Here is a 21502-nt window from a genome sequence, read left to right on the forward strand (position 1 = left end):
TTAAGATAAAGAAATCAGTGCGTATAAATGAGGTGTGCACATATTGCCGTGACACAGTAATACTGACTGAATTAGGAACAAATTGGAGTTTGATCCAGGAACATTTATATTTAGCTTCACCTGAATGGTTGAAATCCAAATTTAAAAATCAATATTTCAAAAGGTCAGATTCATATTGTAAATTGCTTCGCATTTCCAATTTAAAGAAGGCTGCTTTAGTGTTGTTTAACACAGCCATGGAATAGATAATTTGACGAGATAAAACTTTACTGATTGAAACTCATCCAAAACTCTGCTCTACATGGGCAAAATTCTCCGACCCGTGAATCCCGCCCCCGCCGGTTGCCGAAGTCTCCGGCACCGGATATTCGGCGGGGGTGGGAATAGCGCCGCGCCGGTTGGCGGGCCCCCCCGCTCGATTCTCCGGCCCGAATGGGCCGAAGTCCCGCCGCTAAAATGCCTGTCCCGTCGGCGTAAATTAAATCACCTACCTTACCGGCGGGACAAGGCGGCGCGGGCGGGCTCCGGGGTCCTGGGGGGCTCGCGGGGCGATCTGGCCCCGAGGGGTGCCCCCACGGTGGCCTGGCCTGCGATCGGGGCCCACCGATCCGCGGGCGGGCCTGTGCCGTGAGGGCACTCTTTCCCTTCCGCCTCCGCCACGGTCTCCACCATGGCGGAGGCAGAAGAGACTCCCTCCACTGCGCATGCGCGGGAATGCTGTCAGCAGCCGCTAACGCTCCCGCGCATGCACCGCCCGGAGATGTCATTTCCGCGCCAGCTGGCGGGGCGGAAATTCGTCTGGTGCCGGCCTAGCCCCTCAATGTTGGGGCTCGGCCCCCAAAGGTGCGGAGCATTCCGCACCTTTGGGGCGGCGCGATGCCCGTCTGATTTGCGCCGTTTTGGGCGCCAGTCGGCGGACATCGCGCCGTTTCCGGAGAATTTCGCCCCAGATCCTAATCCATATCAGGGGCGAAATTCTCCCCCAACGGCGGGATGCCCGCCGACTGGCGCCAAAGCTGGCGCAAATCAGACGGGCATCGCGCCGGCAAAAAGGTGCGGAAGTCTCCGCATCTTTGGCGGCCTAGCCCCAACATTGAGGGGCTAGGCCGACGCCGGAGGGATTTCCGCCCCGCCAGCTGGCGGAAATGGCGTTTGTTGCCCCGCCAGCTGGCGCGGAAATGCGGCGCATGCGCGGGAGCGTCAGCGGCCGCTGTCAGTTTCCCCGCGCATGCGCGCGAGCGTCAGCGGCCGCCGAAAGTTTCCCGCGCATGCGCAGTGGGGAGAGTCTCTTCCGCCTCCGCCATGGTGGAGGCCGTAGCGGAGGCGGAAGGGAAAGAGTGCCCCCACGGCACAGGCCCGCCCGCGGATCGGTGGGCCCCGATCGCGGGCCAGGCCACTGTGGGGGCACCCCCCGGGGTCAGATCGCCCCGCGCCCCCCCCCAGGACCCCGGAGCCCGCCCACGCTGCCTGGTCCCGCCGGTAAATACCAGGTTTGATTTACGTCGGCGGGACAGGCAGTTTCTGGGCGGGACTTCGGCCCATCCGGGCCGGAGAATCCAGCGGGGGGTCCCGCCAACCGGCGCGGCTGGATTCCCGCCCCCGCCCAATCTCCGGGAGCGGAGACTTCGGCGGGGGCGGGGGCGGGATTCACGGCGGCCAACGGCCATTCTCCGACCCGGCGGGGGGTCGGAGAATGACGCCCCAGGGGTGGGATTCTCTGACCCCACGCCGGGTCGGAGAATCGCCGGGGCCTGGCGTGAATCTCGCCACCGCCGTGTCCCGAAGTCTCCGCCACCAGAGATTCAGCGGGGGCGGGAATCGCGGCGGTCGGCGGGGGCGGGAATCGCTCCGCGCCGGTAGGCGGGCCCACCCACGCCGATTCTCCTGTCTGTGACGGGCCGAAGTCCCGCTGCTGGAATGCCTGTCCGGCCAGCGTGGATTAAACCACAATTTGAACGGCGGGACAAGGCGGCGCGGGCAGGCTCCGGGGTCCTGGGGGGGGGGGGGGGGGGGGCGCGGGGCAATCTGGCCCCGGGGGGTGCCCCCACGGTGGGCTGGCCCGCGATCGGGGCCCACCGATCCGCGGGTGGGCCTGTGCCGTGGGCGCATCTTTTTCTTCCGCCTTTGCCATGGTCTTCACTATGGCAGAGGCGAAAGAGACCCCCTCCCCTGCGCATGCGCGGGGATGACGTCAGTTGACGCTCCCGCGCATGCGCCGACCTGCGTCGCCCGACGTAGACCTTCCGGCTGGCGTGGCGCCAAAGGCCTTTCCCACCAGCCGGTGGAGCGTAAACCACTCCGGCGCGAGCCTAGCAAGTCGGAGAATGGCATCTATTTCGTCCTGTTTTTTCATATTTGTTTTGACATTTACTCCTATTACATAAATTAAACATTTACAACTTCTAATGCACATGATAGTTTTACAGGAATCATTACTAAGGATCGTATAGCTTAGAATATTTTTGCCATATCCTACCAACTATACCACTAGTCTCCAATGCTGGTCAAGTGACCACGCTCCCTTACCACATATCCATCATCTCTATCAATCATTGTTCCTTACTGAGACTGAGACAGACAGGAAAATGGCGCACTAAACACCCGGGATGGATATGGTTTCTCGTGGTGAGTGTCTCTTCCCTCTCTTTCTCACTCCTCTTCCAGCATAATTTCCTGCCTTGTTTATCCTCTCTTTGTTCTCCATGTCATGGTGTGTTCTGAGGGAAATCCTGCTGGTGCACCCACGACTGGGGACAACTGATTTGAGCAGATGCCTTGAAGGCAGCCAAAACTCCTTCAATATCTGTCACACCATTTCCTGGAGGTTCTGTCACTTTAACTAGACAAAGCACCAAACACTTGTAGAATCAAAGCAACAACCAAGAAATATCAACCAGCAAGAGACCTGTAAGTAATTTACCACAGAATCATAGAATTTACAGTGCAGGAGGAGGCCTTTAAATAATGATATGAGTGGGTGGTCGTGGTGGTTGGGTGGGGGGATTATGCTGTCAAATGCATGTCTAACTGTGTGATATTAAGGGAGAGTGTTAACTGGAGCACTGAGCTCCAAAATACCATCAGAAATAAGTATTGCATGTTGTTTAACATCATGATCTGCTTACTCTATATGTTTCCGACGCGTGTTCACAGTGTGAGGGCTAATACCATCGCCAATATTTGGCACAAATGAAAAGTGGAGCTTGTTCAAGGAACAAATACTGCATGTACTTGATAGGCTTGTCCCTGTCAGACAGGGAGGAAATGGCCGTGTGAGGGAACCATGGTTCACAAAAGAGATTGAATGTCTTGTCAAGAGGAAAAAGGAAGAGTATGTAAGGATGAGAAAACAAGGTTCAGTAGGGTCGCTTGAGGGTTACAAGGTAGCAAGGAATTAACTGAAAAAAGGGCATAGGAGAGCTAGGAGGGGACATGAGAAGTCCTTGGCGGGTCGGATCAAGGAAAACCCCAAGGCTTTTTACTCTTATGTGAGAAATAAAAGAATGACCAGGGTGAGGGTAGGGCCAGTCAAGGACAGTAATGGGAACTTGTGCATGGAGTCAGAAGAGATAGGAGAGGCGTTGAATGAATACTTTTCTTCAGTGTTCACAAAGGAGAGGGGCCATGTTTTTGAGGATGGGAGTGTGATTCAGGCGGGTAGGCTGGAGGAGATAGATGTTCTGAGGAAGGATGTATTAGCAATTTTGAAAAACCTGAGGGTCGACAAGTCCCCTGGGCCAGATGGGATATATCCAAGGATTCTTTGGGAGGCAAGGGATGAGATTGCAGAGCCTTTGGCTTTGATCTTTGGGTCCTCGCTGTCCATGGGGATAGTGCCAGAGGACTGGAGAGTGGTGAATGTTGTTCCTCTGCTCAAGAAAGGGAATAGGAATGACCCTGGTAATTAAAGGCCAGTTAGTCTTACTTCGGTGGTTGGTAAGATAATGGAAAAGGTCCTGAAGGATAGGATTTATGACCATTTGGAAAGATGCAGCTTAATCCGGGATAGTCAACACGGATTTCGGAAGGGTAGGTCTTGCCTCACAAATTTGATTGAATTCTTTGAGGAGGTAACTAAGTGTGTAGATGAAGGTAGAGCAGTTGATGTCGTATACATGGATTTTAGTAAGGCGTTTGATAAGCTTCCCCACGGTCGGCTCATGAAGAAAGTAAGGAGGTGTGGGATAGAGGGAAATTTGGCCAATTGGATAAGTAACTGGCTATCACATAGAAGACAGAGGGTGGTGGTGGATGGAAAATTTTCAGACTGGAGACCAGTTACCAGCGGTGTACCACAGGGATCAGTGCTGGGTCCTCTGCTATTTGTGATTTTTATCAATGACTTGGAGGAGGGGGCTGAAGGGTGGGTCAGTAAATTTGCTAATGACACCAAGATTGGTGGAGTAGTGGATGAGGTGGAGGGCTGTTGTAGGATGCAAAGAGACATTGATAGGATGCAGAGCTGGGCCGAAAAATGGCAGATGGAGTTTAACCCTGATAAGTGCGAGGTGATTCATTTTGGTAGAAAATATTTGAATGCGGATTACAGGGTCAACGGCAAGGTTCTGATGAATGTGGAGGAACAGAGAGATCTTGGGGTTCATGTCACAGATCTCTGAAGGTTGCCGTGATGAAGGCTTATAGTGTGTTAGCGTTTATTAACATGGGGCTTGAGTTTAAGAGCCGTGGGGTTATGCTGCAACTATACATGACCCTGGTGAGACCACATTTGGAGTATTGTGTGCAGTTCTGGTCACCTCATTATAGGAAGGATGTGGAAGCATTGGAAAGGGTGCAAAGGAGATTTACCAGGATGCTGCCTGGTTTTCAGGGTAGGTCTTATGAGGAAAGGTTGAGGTAGCTAAGGCTTTTCTCTTTGGAGCGAAGGAGGATGAGAGGCGACTTAATCGAGGTGTATAAGGTAATGAGGGGGATAGATAGAGTGGACGTTCAGAGACTATTTCCTCGGGTGGATGTAGCTGTTACAAGGGGGCATAACTATAAGATTCAGGGTGGGAGATATAGGAGGGATGTCTGAGGTAGGTTCTTTACTCAGAGAGTGGTTAGGGTGTGGAACGGACTGCCTGCTGTGATAGTGGGGTCGGACACTTTAGGAACTTTCAAGCGGTTATTGGATAGGCACATGGAGCACACCAGAATGACAGGGTGTGGGATAGCTTGATCTTGATTTCGGACAATGCTCGGCACATCGAGGGCCGAAGGGCCTGTTCTGTGCTGTACGGTTCTATGTTCTATGTTCTAATATGGCAACCAGCACTGGTGTTTGAAAAGCGTACATGCACACCACAGACGCCCATTTTGCAGCTCAAAGGAAGTTTGTAGCACCAGAAATAGAGTGCTGATGTGCCCAATTCCTCACCCCAAAAGCTCAGCTGTTTTGAGGAAAATGATAGATCCTGAGAAAAATCAATGTCAGCTCACGCCAAAAAGGTATTACTGGTTATGGTACACTGCGTGCACTCTCGGTGATTTCATATTTTGCATAGTAGCATTGCTAATGTTCTAAGACTTGTTATTTTCTCTGCAGGATGCTTTGGACATGTTGGCGGAAAACTTTGAGTTCAATGAAAACAATGGTGCCTTTGTGGCATTTTCAAGAGCGACATCCTTGTTAAAATCCCTTCCTTACACAATCAGTAGAATGGCAAACCTGGAAGAACTACCCTGTTTCGGAGAACAGATAAAAGTAGTAATTGAGGTACAAGACTACGAGAAAGATATTCCAAAGTGATAGCAGGCATTTCTGTGAGAATATCTGTTGTATATATTGGACACGATTCTCCGTTAGATGATGCCGAAATTGGAAAAGGCAATTGGGCGGAGAATTGATGCTGATTTGACGCCAAATCGCAATGCTCTAGCACCTCAACAGCAATGTCAATGCGTTTCAGAACGTACATACAGTAGACACGGTTTGCATATCATTAGCGGGCACGACCGGTATTCTCCGCGGCCTCCGCAATTCTCCGCCTCCGAGTTCTGACGGCATGGTTGACTTGTGCTTTTAAAAATCGTGAAACTGGCGTGGCGGCTGCTGAGGGAGAGAGATGGGTATGGAAAGTGTTCAACATTGCCATACTGGCTGACAGTTGTGCTGCTGCCAGGGGGGGTTTCTGCCAGGGCCAGGGAGGGTAGTGGGGGCTGGCCAGGAGATGGGCTATGGGATCGGGACGGTCGAGCATGGAACAACATTGCCGCAGCTGGCAAGGCAGCCATGCAGCTGCGCACATTACTAACAGCGCACTTTGAACCTAGTGCAACGGGTCGTATAGGTGTGCCCCCAGGCCATCCCCCTGGGTGCCCTCTGGCCCCAGCTGCCTCATCAGCTGTGTGGATGCGTTGCAGCACAAACAATGCCATCATTTTGGCTGGGATGACCATAAGATATAGGAGCAGAATTAGGGCATTTGGTCCATTGAGTCTGCTCCGCCATTCAATCATGGCTGATATTTTTCTGATCCCCATTCTCTTGCCTTTTCTCCATAACCCCTGATCCCCTTATTGATCAAAAACCTATCTATCTCTGTTTTAAAGACACTCAGTAATTTGGTCTCCACAGCCTTCTGCGGCAAAGAGTTCCACAGACTCACCACCTTCTGGCTGAAGAAATTCCTCCTCATCTCTGTTTTAAAGGATCGTCCCTTTCGTCTGAGATTTTTTCTAGTTTTTCCTACAAGTGGTATCAGCCTCTCCACGACCACTCTATCCAGGCCTCACAGTATCCTGTAAGTTTCAATAAGATCCCCCCTCATCCTTCTAAACTCCAAAGAGTACAGACCCAGAGTCCTCAACCGTTCCTCATACGACAGGCTCTTCATTCCAGGAATCATTCTTGTGAACCTCCTCTGGACCCTTTCCAAGCCAACACATCCTTCCTTAGATACGGGACCCAAAACTGCTCACAGTGCTCCAAATGGGGTCTGACCAGTGAAGTACATCCCTGGTCTTGTATTCTAGCCCTCTTGACATGAGTGCTAACATTGTATTTGCCTTCCTAACTGCCAACTGAACCTGCACGTTAACCTTAAGAGAATCTTGAACAAGGACTCCCAAGTCCCTTTGTGCTTTTGATTTCCGAAGCATCTTGCCATTTAGAAAATAATCTATGCCTCCATTTCTCCTTCCAAAGTGCATAACCTCACTTTTCCACATTATATTCCATCTACCACTTCTTTGCCCACTCTCCGAGCCTGTCCAAGTCCTTCTGCAGCCCGCCGGCTTCGTCAATACTACCCGCCCCTCTACAGATCTTTGTATCATCTGCAAACTTGGCAACAGTGCCTTCAGTTCCTTCCCCCAGCTCATTGATGTATATTGTGAAATGTTGTGATCCCAGCACCGACCCCTAAGGCACACCACTAGTCACCGGCTGCCATCGAGAAAAATACCCCTTTATTCTCACTCTTTGCCAGATCCTCTATCCATGCCAGGATCTTACCCTTAACACCATGGGCTCTTAACTTATTTAACAGTCTCCTATGTGGCACCTTTTCAAAGGCCTTCTGGAAATCTAAATAAATCACGTCCACTGGTTCTCCTTTGTCTAACTTCCTTGTTACTTCCTCAAAGAACTCTAACAGATTTGTCAGACATGGCCTCCCCTTGACAAAGCTGTGACTGACTCAGTCCTATTTTATCATGCACTTCCAAGTACTCCGCGATCTCATCTTTAATAATGGACTCAAAAATCTTACCAATGACCGAAGCCAGGCTAACCGGCCTATAATTTCCCCTCTTCTGTCTCGCTCCCTTCTTAAACAGGGGTGCTACATTAGCCACTTTCCAGTCTCCAGTGATTCCTGAAAGTCACCACTAATGCCTCCACAATCTCCTCAGCTATCCCTTTTAGGACCCTGGGGTGTAGTCCATCCGGTCCAGGTGACTTATCCACCTTCAGACCTTTCAGTTTCCCCAGAATCTTCTCCTTAGTGATGGCCATTGTACTCACCTCTGCTCCTTGGCTCTCCTGGAGCTCTGGCATCCAACTGGTGTCTTCCACCGTGAAGACTGATGCAAAGTAACTATTCAGTTCGTCTGCCATTTTTTTGTTTCTTATTATTACTTCTCCAGCCACATTTTCAAGTGGTCCAATGACTATTTTTGCCTCTCTCTTACATTTATATTGAAAAAAATTCTCCCTATCTTCCTTTATATTACTAGCTAGCTTGCACTCATGCTTCATCTTCTCCCCCCTTATTGCTTTTTTAGTTGTCCTCTGCTCGCTTTTAAAGGCTTCCCAATCCTCTGGCTTCCCACTAATCTTCACCACTTTGTATAGTTTTTCTTTAGCTTTTATGCTGTCCTTGACATCCCTCGTCAGCCATGGACGCCTTGTCCTCCCCTTAGCATGTTTCCTCCTCCTTGGGATGAATTTCTGTTGTGCCTCCCTAATAACCCCCAAAACCTCCTGCCATTGCTGTTCCACTGTCTTCCCTGCTAGGCTCCTTTTCCAATCAACTCTGGCCAGTTCCTCCCTCATGTCTTTGTAGTTACCCTTATTTAATTGTAATACCGTTACATCTGATTGCAGCTTCTCGCTCGCAAACTGAAGGGTAAATTCTATCATATTGTGGTCACTGCTCCCTTAGGGTTCCTTCACCATAAGTTCCCTAATCAAGTCTGCCTCATTACACATCACCAAATCCAGAATTGAGTGGTTGTGGGGCGTATAATGTGTATGTGCGGCTGCAGCTTGTCAGCCACCCGAGTGTCGATCATGCACCGTTTTTCATTGGAATCGATTGTGTTCCATGCGACACTGCTGCTAGCCCCTCAATGGCCGCGGAGTCAGTCCAGGTGTGGTGTGGTTTTTCTGTCATAAAAGCCCACGTATTCTGGATTGGCGTCAACACTTAGTCTCATAAATGGACAATCCCACCCTATGTCTTTCTTACAGTCAGATGTGTTACGGTGCCGGACCAGACCTCAATTTATGTTAAGAAACCAGACAAAACTCCAAAGATTTTTTATTTTTTAAAACTGCGATCAAAGGGTATTTCACCCCAGGAGTTATTCCACTGACAAATTGGGATCCTTTATATTAAAATAAATGTTCTTATTAACACAGTATTAATCACATTAACGTCACAGAAAAATAGCTCTACGGGGTAGCATGGTGGCATAATGGTTCGCACTGCTACCTCACAGTGCCAGGAACCCGGGTTCGATTCCGACCTTGGATGACTGCCTGTGTTGAGTTTGCGCATTCTTCCTGTGTTTGTGTGGGTTTCCTCTAGATGCTCTGGATTCCTCCCACAGTTCAAAGATGTGCAGGTCATGTGGAATGGACATGTTAAATTGCCCCTAGTTGAGGTTACGGAGATACGATGGGGGATTGGGTCTTGGTAGGGTGCTCTTTCAGCAGGTTGGTGCAGACTTCGATGGGCTGAATGGCCTCCTTCTGCACTGTAGGGATTCTATGATTCTATGAATTAACAGTTAAACAGTTCTAAAAAAAAAAAAAGGGAAAGACTTTAACTACTATCTCATATCATCTCTTAAGCAAAGCCCAATCCAGATCAAAAACTACTTATAAATAAAGTTAGCACATATAGGGATACTTGTACTACTGTGTCGAGATTTACTTTTAGAAAAGTAGAGCGAGACCAGACCCTTTCAGGAACAGTCTGAAAATCCTTCTGTCTTTGCCACGCTAAAAAAGCTGCTTGCTTTAGAACTGGCTTCTCCCATTAATTGTATCATCTGTATCCCACTATGTTCCATGACCTGCTTAGCTCGGACCAAATACCACTCTGCCATAAATTACCTACACTCCAGGGAATCTCCAGCAATCACAACAATGTTGCATTTAGCATCTGAAGAGAAAATGCTGTTAAATCTCAGCAGGTCTGGCAGCATCTGTAGGGAGAGAAAAGAGCTAACGTTTCCAGTCCAGATGACCCTTTGTCAAAGCTGGATTTGTCAAAGTTGTCAAAAGATTGCCAAAGTTGCATTTAGCATCACTCTGTAAAAAAAGTAAATGGTTGAAATTATACTTGACCTCATCTTCTACGACCTCTTAATTGCAGCTTTGGTAGACACAGAATCTGGATACCTTAACCTAGGTTTATAATAACATTGTTCCAACAAAAATAATACAATCTATATAAACATTTCCTACATTTATCACAAATGCATGAATGGAGTTGACTGGATTTTTACTAATCTTTCCTTGTTAATATGCATTTCTCCCTCCGAACATAGATCGGGAAACATGCATTACATGAAAAACAATGCCGGATATTTTTCAGGGCTTCAATGGTTCAGCTTTGGTGGAGGTTCGGTGGAATAAGAGAGTAAATAGCATTTTTGCCGAAGTTACAATGATGAAACATGGAGGCAGGAGTAGGCAGTTCATCTGCCCCAGCTGTTCCATGATTTAATTATATGATGGTCGACCTCCATCTTAACTCCATCTACCGGTCTGGATTTTGTAATCCCCAGTACCGTGAGTGGTTTCTTTGGAATTCATATGAAGTGTTGCATGAGCACAATTCCCACCCCTTTCTCTGACAATTTAATCCCAGAAGTATATCCCTCTTTCCAAGACACCAGCTCACGTATTTTTCGAAATGGGACAAATTATTAAAATGTGGGCAACATTTTTATAATTAACAAGGCTTTATAGACGGCTTCATATTGTAATCCACTTCATGTTTGCATACAGGAAATTCTGGAAGATGGTGTTTGCTCAAAGGTTGAGAGTTTGTTATGCGATGAGAAGTACAAAGCAAGAAAGGTAAGCAAAGGCAGTAGGTGATTGTACAATCCGGTCCAAAGAGTTTAAGGCTTGTGGATTGGGTTGGATTTGATTTATTATCACGTGTATCGAGGTACAGTGAAAAGTATTTTTCTGCCTACAATCCCGACAAATTGTTCCACCCATGCAAAAACTTAGGACATACCAAAGATTCACAATGTAAATACATAGACACAAGCATACGGAGTGTAGTACTACTCAGTAGTGAAGATGTGTGGAGAGATCAGTTCAGTCCATAAGGGGTCATTCTAGAGTCTGGTAACAGCGGGGAAGAAGCTGTTTTTGAACTTGTTAGTGTGTGTTCTCAGACTTTTGTATCTCCTGCCCGATGGAGGATGTTGGAAGAGAAATAACCCAGGTGGGAGGAGTGTTTGCTTATGCTGGCCCGCTTTCCCAAGGCAGCGGGAGGTACAGACAGAGTCAGTGGATGGGAGGCATGATGGACTGGGCTGTGTTCACGACTCTCTGTAGTTTCATCAGGTCTTGGGCAGAGCAGTTGCCAGACCAGGCTGTGGTGCATCTAAAAAAATTGGTAAGAGTCAATGTGGACATGCCAAATTTACTTAGTTCCCTGAGGAAGTATAGGCGCTGTTGTGCCTTCTTGGTCATAACGCCGATGTGGGTGACCAGGACAGACTTTTGGTGATATGTACACCAAGGAATTTGAAGCTGCCAAATATCTCCACCTCGGCATCACTGATGCATACAGGGCGTGTACACTACTTTGCTTCCTGAAGTCAGTGACCAGCTCCTTAGTTTTGCTGACGTTGAGGGAGAGATTGTTGTCGTTACATCACACCACTAGGTTCTCTATCCCTCTCCTTTACTCTGACTCATCATTGTTCGAATCTGACCCACTACAGTTGTGTCATCAACAAACTTGTAGATGGAGTTGGAGCCAAATTTTGACACACAGTCGTGGGCAGAAATATAGTAGTGCAGAAATCCGTGGGGAGATTTTCAACTTTGACAAGTTCATTGCCAGCCTTATGCTGATTTCAATTGAAATGAATAATGGTCAGGAGTGTGTAACAGTTAGAGAGCTATGATGATCAGAGTGTGTAACGGGCAGGCTGTATAATGGTCAGAGTGTGCAATAGTCAGATGGTGTAATGATCAGAGTGTCTAACAGATGGAGTGTGTAATGGTCAGATAAAAGCAAATTACAGTGGATGGTGGAATCTGAAACCTTGAACCGTCCTTGGCCTGCTACAATATTCCAGTGAAGCACAGCGCAAACTGGAAGAACAGCACCTCATCTTCCGATTATGGACACTGCAGCCTTCAAGACTTAACATTGAGTTACAAAGAACAAAGAACAATACAGTCCAGGAACAGGCCCTTCGGCACTCCAATACCGGTCATGAGTTCAACAACTTCACACTTGAACACTTTCACCCCATTTTTATTTCTATCGATTTATTTTCATTTCTTCCATTAATATGTTTTGCCCTCACTATTGTTCTCTATCCCCCCACTCCACTCGAGCCAACTGTTCCTAGTTGCCCTTTGATACTGCTCAACTTTGTTCTGCTATTCACACATTCTAATCTCTTCATATGCCATCAGCATTCTTCTTAGCCTTAATCACCCCCCCATTTACAGTCCTTTTTCTTCTGTCTGTGACATCTTTGTCAGTCTCCACCTATCACTGGCCCCCTATCCAGCCCCCCCTCCCCCCCCCCCCCCCGCTCCACGCCTCTCCCCGTTACATTATAAATCTGACCTCATTTCCAGTTCTCTCTAGCTTTGACAAAGAGTCATCCAGACTTGAAATTTAACTCCCTTTTCTCTCCACGGATGCTGTCAGACGTGCTGAGATTGCCCAGCCTTTTCTGTGTAACGGTCTAAGCGTGTAACAAACAGCATGTGTAATGGTCAGAGTGTGTAATGGTCAGAGTGTGTAATGGTCAGAGTGTGTAATGGTCAGAGTGTGTAATGGTCAGAGTGTGTAACGGTCAGAGTGTGTAACGGTCAGTGTGTGTAACGGTCAGTGTGTGTAACGGTCAGTGTGTGTAACGGTCAGTGTGTGTAACGGTCAGAGTGTGTAACGGTCAGAGTGTGTAACGGTCAGAGTGTGTAACGGTCAGAGTGTGTAACGGTCAGAGTGTGTAGTAGTCAGAATGTGTAAAAACAGGGGATGAGTTTCTACTTCCTGCCGCACTAGATTTCTGGTGCGGCACACCGTCGGGATTCTCCGTTTCACTGGCTGGTCAATGGAGTTTCCCATTGTGGGGCAGCGCCATGCCGTCGGGAAACCCCGAGCTGCTGGCAAAATGGAGAACCCCGATGGTGGAGAATTCAGCCCATGGTGTCTAATGGTCAGAGTGTGTAACAGCCAGAGAGTACAATGGCCAGTGTGTAACAGTCTGAAAGCGTAATATTCAGAGTTTGTAACAGCCAGGAGGGTGTGTAATGGTCAAAGTGTGTAACAGACACAGTGTGTAATAGCACTATACTCTGTATGCTTCACCCAATGTCTGTGTCTGTATTTACATTGTTTATTTATCATATGTCCTACGTTTTTTCATGTATGGAACGATCTGCCTGGTCTGTACACAGGGCAATATTTTTCTGTAACTCGGTACATATGACAGAGTGTGTAACAGTCAGAGAATTTAATGGTCAGAGTATGTAAAATTCAGATGGTGTAATGGTATAATATCCCATTCCACTGGGTATAGATGCAGGAGAGACCCCTTCCAGAATGCAGTGTTCCTTTCATCTGGACCCTGAAACCTTGGCCCAGGTTCAGGAGAGGATTACATGTCTCTTGCAGTGTTAACCACTAGTGCCTAACAGCAGTGACTGGAATGCCCTTGTTGTGCTCACGCCTGAGCCAGACACTGAATCAGACTTCCTGAAAGAGGTCAAAGTCCCACTTAAGAATTCCAATCTCCTGAACACCAGCCCAACCACAGTGCCTGGGCTGGAACAACTAAACCCACAGGTTACCGAGATGGACAGGAAACAGCTAAGCCTTTTGACCAAAAGACCTGGGATACACTGGGACACACAGTGTGAGAAACCCAGCATCACCCTGCAGATAGCCCACAGTTGCTTGACCATTACTCACTCCCTGAGTGCTAACCACCCTGGAATACCCCAGGCCCTTTAAAAGATATGTGATGAGGATTTGGACAGACACAGAGTTCTGAAAACAGTGGCCTTGCTTAAATCCGATTCCGAACAGAGAAATTCCCAACTTTAATCCGAATAGACTTCCCCCTACAGACAAATTTTGAATCTTCCCAGTTTACCTAAACACATGCTTCAGGGAAGGCCAGTGTCCTTGCTGATGCACTAACCTAGATTTAAACCTAAAACTAAATGCAGCGGGGAATGCAGCATTGCCCCTGCTAGCTGTATGTCTGACCTGCCAGTGGGAATGAGTCAATGATTGCATACTTCTTCACTTTTGCGTTTTTCTTTCATAAGGCCACATGAAAAAAAAAAGGATATAATTTACATTTCCCCTGAGGCCAGGAGGATTTGTGAGGACTGTGATGGACTAAGACCTCGCACTATACATTTTTATTTAAAAAACTACACATATATTGTAATACCCGCACGGGATCTACGGGATGGGAATACTCATCTTCCCCGTGTTCCTTGCAGAGTATGAGCTCCCACGTTTGGGGCGGGATATTTTGTTAATCACTGTATGAAAGATCGGTCAGTAAGGCCAGAGGAGAACCCCGTAGGGATCTACTGGGCCGTGTAAATTTTGTTCTAATAAATAAACGTACTTTCTTATTTTACTCGGCGTGGACTCCCCGTGTCCTTATTAAATATATACTCATTACTACTACTAAGGTTAAAACGGGACCTTGGTTGAACAAAATCCTTAAAATGGTTGAACCTATATCTGGCTGTGATCCGAGAACAGAAGAAACCCCTTTGCAGTTTGGGGAAAACTTACACCTCACTATCTCTGAGGAGCCACTAATGATCCCTTGTGGACTGCACAGCCCAACTTAAAAGCGAGCGATACAAAGGGCCATTTGCATTTGATAACCCAGCAGGAGACTGAGGATCTATAAGATAAAGGCCCTTCCAATGTTTCTTTCAACTCCTAATGACTGGGATATTTGGACGTCTTTGTGATTCAGCTGAATTCTAGGTGATGGAGGTAAATCCTTTGTTGAAGACCTTGTGGAGAGGTGGGGGTGGGGGGTCATGTTACATAGGCTTCTGACTTGTTGATCAGGTAATATTGCGTTGCTGAACTGAAGAGCTCTGTCTGATCTTTAACATCAGACTAGAATCCACACACACATAAAGGAGCTCAGCTCAGGTTGGATACCTGGCCCCCATTTACACTGTTTCTGTTGAAAGCTCTGTGCCATAGCCTACAAGACTGATTCATCTATGCATGCCCATCTCATCTTCTGAAGCCAATACCACCAGACAAGTGAATTGTACAGCATTACTTTTCAGCCTGTTGATGTCCAGGAAGGAAGACCTCATTGGACTTTGATTCTTGACTCTGGAACCCACGTGAACCAATATTTATTTTCTCTGTGGTTTCTGTACTGTAAATTCCATTTTTCCCTACCGCTCTCTTTACTATTTGAGTGTTGATGCAACTTGGAGGAAAAGGAGGCCACATTGTGACCGTCATCCTGCATTTTGACTATGTGCTAATAAATTAACCCTTTGAGTTTATCCTGTCTTGTGTTTGCTGTAGGGCTATAAACAGAAAATTGGATCACGCAAAAAAAAAAAACAGGGGGTTGGGAAATATACCACTGCTTCTATAGAGGGAAATAATTCAAAATAACTTCCTGTTTACGGACAGGTGGCAAGAGATGAAATTATTGCTGTTTAAATTAACCCCTCCCCATCCATAAAATGAGCTTATTTTTTTAAAAATTTCGCTCACAGGATGTGGGCATTTCTGGTTAGGCCAGCATTTATTACCCATCCCTAGTTACTCTTGAGAAGGTGGTGATGAGCTGCCTTCTTTGACAGCTGCAGTCCATGTGCTGTAGGTACACCCACATCGCTGGTAGGGAGGAAGTTGCAAGATTTTGACCCAGCAACAGTGAAGGAACGGCGATACATTTCCAAATCAGTTGGAGCATGGCTTGGAGAGGGTCCATGTCCTTTAAGATAGTAGTGGACTTGGGTTTGGAAGAAGCTAGCTAAAGAATCTTGATGAGTTATTAAAGCTGATTAATTTATATGTCAGTCTATAGAAACCTTGGAATTTAGTTTAGAAGGGGGCATTAACAGAATTGTAAGAGCTACTTTTTCAAGTTAGTAAATCCTGTGAGAAGAAATGTTGCAGTTTTATTGTCCCCTATAATATTTTGAGTTATTTTGTCGCAAGCAATGTTGAAACAAGAACAATGAATATGTGCGAAGTCAAAACCCACGGCGGAGTATCTGTGTCCTGCTAATGTAATTTCTTTTACTGCAGCTTTTTACCAGTGTCTTTGGTGTGGGATTGAAGACTGCGGATAAATGGTATGGACAAGGGTTTCGGACTTTAGAAGAAATAAAAGCAGCCAAGGATTTGAAATTTACCAAAATGCAGAAGGCAGGTAATGTTTGGACCTGTGCATTATTCAATTAATCTGTGCAATAATAACATAACAGTCAAAATATGCACTTTTATAATTCTGTTTACCTTGATTTTCTCATTACGTCCATGCTCTACAAGAATACACATTACATTATAAAGCAAAAGTAAAGTGGTTTGGGATATGCATTCACCTAATTAAACTTTTGGGGCATGGATGTAAATTGGGTTGGGCTTTCCTCCATGATCCTGTCCAAAATTGCCATGGGGTCTCCCATCACCTGACTTTATTTTCCCTCCCCAGCTCTGGCCAGGATTATTACTGACCAATCCTTTCCTCCTAGTCCATTAAAAGTACAGGTTGGTGGACCTTCAGTTCCAAACCCATTTTTCTGTCATCGACCCTACTGTAGCTCAACAGGATTTCCGAATAGAAGGATGGGATTAGGCTGGTATAGTGGCAAGAAGACTTCAGAATTATTCTAGTGAGAAAAGAGGGCTCAGTAAAGGCCTCCACTCTTTCCTCTTCTGCCCCAAACTTTCATTTGTGCAGGTTTTGGAATTATCAGAAAAATGGAAAGGCAACTTATTATCTAAATGGAGAGAAACTTCAGAGTACTTCGATGCAAAGGGTCTGGGTGTCCTCGTGCATGAATTGCAGAAAACCAGTTTGCAGGTGCAGCAGGTAATGAGGAAGGCAAATGAAATTGTGGTCTTGATAGCTAGAGGAATAGTATAAAAGTAGTAGACAGCGCTGACACAGGCTGATCACCCGAGAGTGATCACCTGGCAGGGTGGAACATTATGGTTGGGGGATGGAAATGGGCATGGGGTGGGGGGAATGATGAGTGTGGGATGGGGAAAATGGGAGAACGGGTGTGGTGGGACGATGGGTGGGAAGCAGGGCGGGAGGGGTGAGATGACGGATGAAACCATATCCTATGAGAAGCAGGCAAGGATGAGGGCCTCCCTAGTCCTCTGGGCATGCCAGACCCTCGCAGCTGCTGCCTGGCCTTCATGTGGCCGCATGGGCCCACAGTGTATTGGGCCTCTGCATCGATCACCAGCCTCCATATTGGTGTCATTAGCCAGGTGTAAGCGGGAACCCCATATTCCCCAAGAGCCAACCGGCCATCCTGGGGTGGTCCTCGAAGAGGCTGAGGATCTCCGACTGCCCCAGGATGTAGTTATCGTACACGCTCCTTGGGAAGTGTGCACACACGTGCATGATCCAGAGGTGGAGTTGCACACAATTTGAATATACAGGGAGTGGAACCTCTTCCCATTGATGAAGGGCACTCCCTGAGCCCCGGTGCACGCCATCTACTTTTTTTTAAAAATTCCAATTAAAGAGCAATTTAGTGTGGCCAATCCACCTACCCTGCATATCCATGGGTTGTGGGAGTGAGACCCACGCAGATACTGAGAGAATGTAAAATCTCCACACGGACAGTGACCTGGGGCCGGGATCGAAACCCGGTTCTCAGCGCCGTGAGGCAGCAGTGCTAACCAGTTCACCACCATATGCTGCCTATGCATGCCATCTATTACCCGCTGGACCTGGGGCATCCCGTTGATGGAGGAGAATCCAGTTGCTTAGGCATATTGTTGGCCTTGGTCCAGGTCAAAGTCTATATAGTTAGTGCCTTGGCAAACAACGCATCCGTTACTTCATGGATGAACTTTTGGGCTTTGGCTTGTGAGTTGCCGCACGGGCCCTCGAACGATCCAGAAGTGAAAACGTTTTGGGCTGTGGTGAACTTGACAGCCACTGGGAGCAGGTATCCTCCTCCTCTACATGGTGCCAAGGCTCCTGTGGGACACGCTGTCCGTCATCTGTTTGAAAGACCAGCGATACCTGTACACCTTGGGCCTTCTCTTGTTCCTTTCCTGGCCTGACGTGCGGTCGGGTCCAGGGTGTGGGGCAGAGCCCCGCACATGGGCCATCGCCTTGAGCCTCTGTCAACGCTTTGCTGGTGTTTTCTCTGGCGTCTGGTCGCCTGGCCTGCCCCGCAGCATCGCGAGGGCAGCTTTCGCGAGGCCCAAGATATCATCCGTCTCGTGTAATATCTGGAAAAAATTGGAAAGGGTGAGAGACTGACAACCAGCGGTGGCTACCACACTGGGACCCTCCAGTACCCATGCTACCCCTTCCCTCACATCCCCTGCCATCCCTGAGGGTGCCATCTAATCTGCCCTGCCCACCCACCTCTGGCCAAAAAGGAGTCCCTGGGTACCGGACCCTGTACCCCAGACACCTGCTCATAACGTTACCTGAACCAGGCACTGGTTCCCTACTGTTGCACGCACCACCCTCTGGTCGTGGGAATGTCCCCAGTGCTGAGGCCCAGCCACTGACTATTCAGATGCTAGCTGCTGCGTCTGTGATGTTGAGTCCTCCAGTGTTCAGGCAATGTGTCTAGACCTCATGCTCTGATTGGGCTGCCAAGCAATAACTCCCATCTGCGACATGATACGCCTAAGCGCAGTCTCTCGCACAAGCACAGCACAGCCGTTAAACCGTGCCCTAAGTGTGGTTAGATAGTGGTGGGGAGCTTGCTGACTGAGCCAGGGAGAAACTCCCAGCAAAAACCAACACAAATTACACTTTGAACCGTTTTTGTTAGATCGCGCCTGAGATCAGCCATGATTGCATTGAATGGCAACGCAGGCTGAATCACCTCCTCCTGCTCCTGGTTCTTACGTTAATATATTTGAATAGTTATAATAGCAATGGTAATTGCAATAGCAAAATTCTCAGTATAACTGAATCTCATATTGGCAGAATCAAAATAAAACCATTGTTAGAAACATTTTCTCCGATATTTTGATGAGCAATGACCTCTCGAAATATATTTTTCATCCTGTGCGGCCTCTTCTAGTGAGAAAAGAGGGCTCAGTAAAGGCCTCCACTCTTTCCTCTTCTGCCCCAAACTTTCATTTGTGCAGGTTTTGGAATTATCAGAGGCTTCCAAAAATTTTTTTTCATTTTGTCCTTAGTGCTCTTGATTGCCTCTTTGGGTAATTCCATGGTGTACGCACTGCAGTACTGCCATGATATTCCTCCGTTGTATTGGTGGGCTCTGACTTGGTGCTTGAAATCCCATTTGTAAAATGACCTCAACCTGGGAAACCGCGACAGGGTTGAGGTGGTCTCGGGGATGTGAGTGAATCCACCGCCCTACCCCTCCCTCCCACCACAACCCCAGCCCCTCCCCATTGGGCGAATCTGCCTAATTGGGAGAATCTGCCTGTTCTGTCTGAATTAATGTGGTGGTAAAATCTTAAAATTACTGAATTTCTCTCTAAATTTGTAGCGTACCAAACGTGTTTCACTCATTTTGCTGTGTATGATAATAGATTAAATGATACGGTTATTGTATTAAACTAGAACAATATCCTTACCAAACTCAATCATGCTCCATTATTTAAAATGAGAATACCATTTACTGGGGATATCTGGGGGGGGGATTCTCCCCTACCTGGTGGGGCGGGGCGTCCCGGCAGGATGGAGTGGCGTGAACCACTCCGGCGTCGGGCTGCACCAAAGGTGCGGATTTCTCCTTTAGGGGCCAGGCCCGCGCCGGAGTGGTTGCCGTCCCGCCGGCTGCCGTGGAAGGCCTTTGGTGCCACGCCAGCCGGGGCCGAAGGGACTCAGCCGGCCGGCGGAAGTCCGCGCATACGCGGGAGCATCAGCGGCTGCTGATGTTATCCCTGCGCATGCGCAGGTCACCTACGCGTGGCCATCGCGGAGACCTACACGGCCGACGCGTAGTAAAAGAGTGCCCCCACGGCACAGGCCCGCCCGCGGATCGGTGGGCTCCGATCGGGGGCCAGGCCACTGTGGGGGCACCCCCGGGGACCCCGGATACTGCTCACGCCGCCTGGTCCCGCCGGTAAAAGAGGTGGTTTAATTCACGCTGGCGGGACCGGCATTACAGCAGCGGGACTTCGGCCCATCGTGGGAGAGAGAATCGCCGGAAGGGGCCCGCCGACCGGCGCGACGTGATTCCTGCCCCCGCCAAATCTCCAGTGCCGGAGAATTCGGCGGCCGGCGGGGGCGGGATTCACGCCGCCCCCCGGCGATTCTCCGACCCGACGGGAGATCGAAGAATCCCACCACTGAACTGGATTCTCCGCACCTCAACGCTGAAATCGCATCTGGGCATGGGGGGCCTCATACAGGACCGGGCAATTTTTGGGCGGGCATTCCGGGATGGGCGTGGCCGATCGGGGGCAATATTTGGGAGGTCCAGCTCCGCGGTCTGAATCGGCCATGGAGTATGGCGCGGCCGCTGCCGTGTGCATGTGAGGCCTCTGACCCGGAAGTGTGGGGGCCCGTATCTGCAGCTAAAGCTGCGAGCTTCCCGAGGGGTCCCTGCTAGCCCCTTGCAGGGCTGCGAATAGCTTTACTGTAATGAAAGGCCACAGTTTTTATGACAGCGTGGGAACATAGCCCCAGAATTGGAGAATCCAGTCCTTTGAATTTTATCTTGAGTATTCAATATAAGTGAGCAAGAAATGAAATGAAAAAAATCACTTATTGTCACAAGTAGGCTTTAAATGAAGTTACTGTGAAAAGCCCCTAGTCACCACGTACCGGCCCGTGTTCGGGGAGGCTGGTACGGGAATTGAACCTGCTGGCCTGCCTTGGTCTGCTTTAAAAGCCAGCTATTTAGCCCAGTGTGCTAAACCAGCCCCTAGGTCATTCAGAATCTGTCCTCCTGCATAGAGTTAAAATTGGACCAAGTCAGTCAATATTTGAAGGAAATTGAGGCTTTCTAATATTTTGATGAACTCCATTCTTCATATGTCATCCCCAAAGAAAAATAAACTGTGTAAATAACATAAGAAAGTAATGAATATTACAAGTATGTGAGCTATTGAAAGCTGCAATGAAAAAATAAGAAATTTACAATTGGATAGGTTGGGTGAGTGGGCCAAAATTTGGCAGATGCAGTTTAACTTGGAGAAGTGTGAGGCTACATATTTTGGTCAGAAAAATGGAAAGGCAACTTATTATCTAAATGGAGAGAAACTTCAGAGTACTTTGGTGCAAAGGGCCTGGGTGTCCTCGTGCATGAATCGCAGAAAACCAGTTTGCAGGTGCAGCAGGTAATGAGGAAGGCAAATGAAATTGTGGTCTTGATAGCTAGAGGAATAGTATAAAAGTAGTAGACAGCGCTGACACAGGC

The 21502-nt window shown here is 48.2% G+C and overlaps 1 protein-coding gene across 1 annotated transcript in view; it reads left to right on the forward strand.

Moving 5' to 3' along the window:
* The window catches only part of dntt (deoxynucleotidyltransferase, terminal), a 488317-nt gene that overhangs the window by 167961 nt on the left and 298854 nt on the right, over positions 1–21502 (forward strand). The window contains exons 12-14 of the mRNA XM_072477618.1: positions 5549–5719; positions 10688–10759; positions 16206–16329. Coding sequence (XP_072333719.1) covers positions 5549–5719; positions 10688–10759; positions 16206–16329 — 367 coding nt within the window. The remainder of the gene's footprint in view (positions 1–5548; positions 5720–10687; positions 10760–16205; positions 16330–21502) is intronic.

This window comes from Scyliorhinus torazame, chromosome 16, assembly GCF_047496885.1.
Source record: "Scyliorhinus torazame isolate Kashiwa2021f chromosome 16, sScyTor2.1, whole genome shotgun sequence".
NCBI classification, from domain to species: domain Eukaryota; kingdom Metazoa; phylum Chordata; class Chondrichthyes; order Carcharhiniformes; family Scyliorhinidae; genus Scyliorhinus; species Scyliorhinus torazame.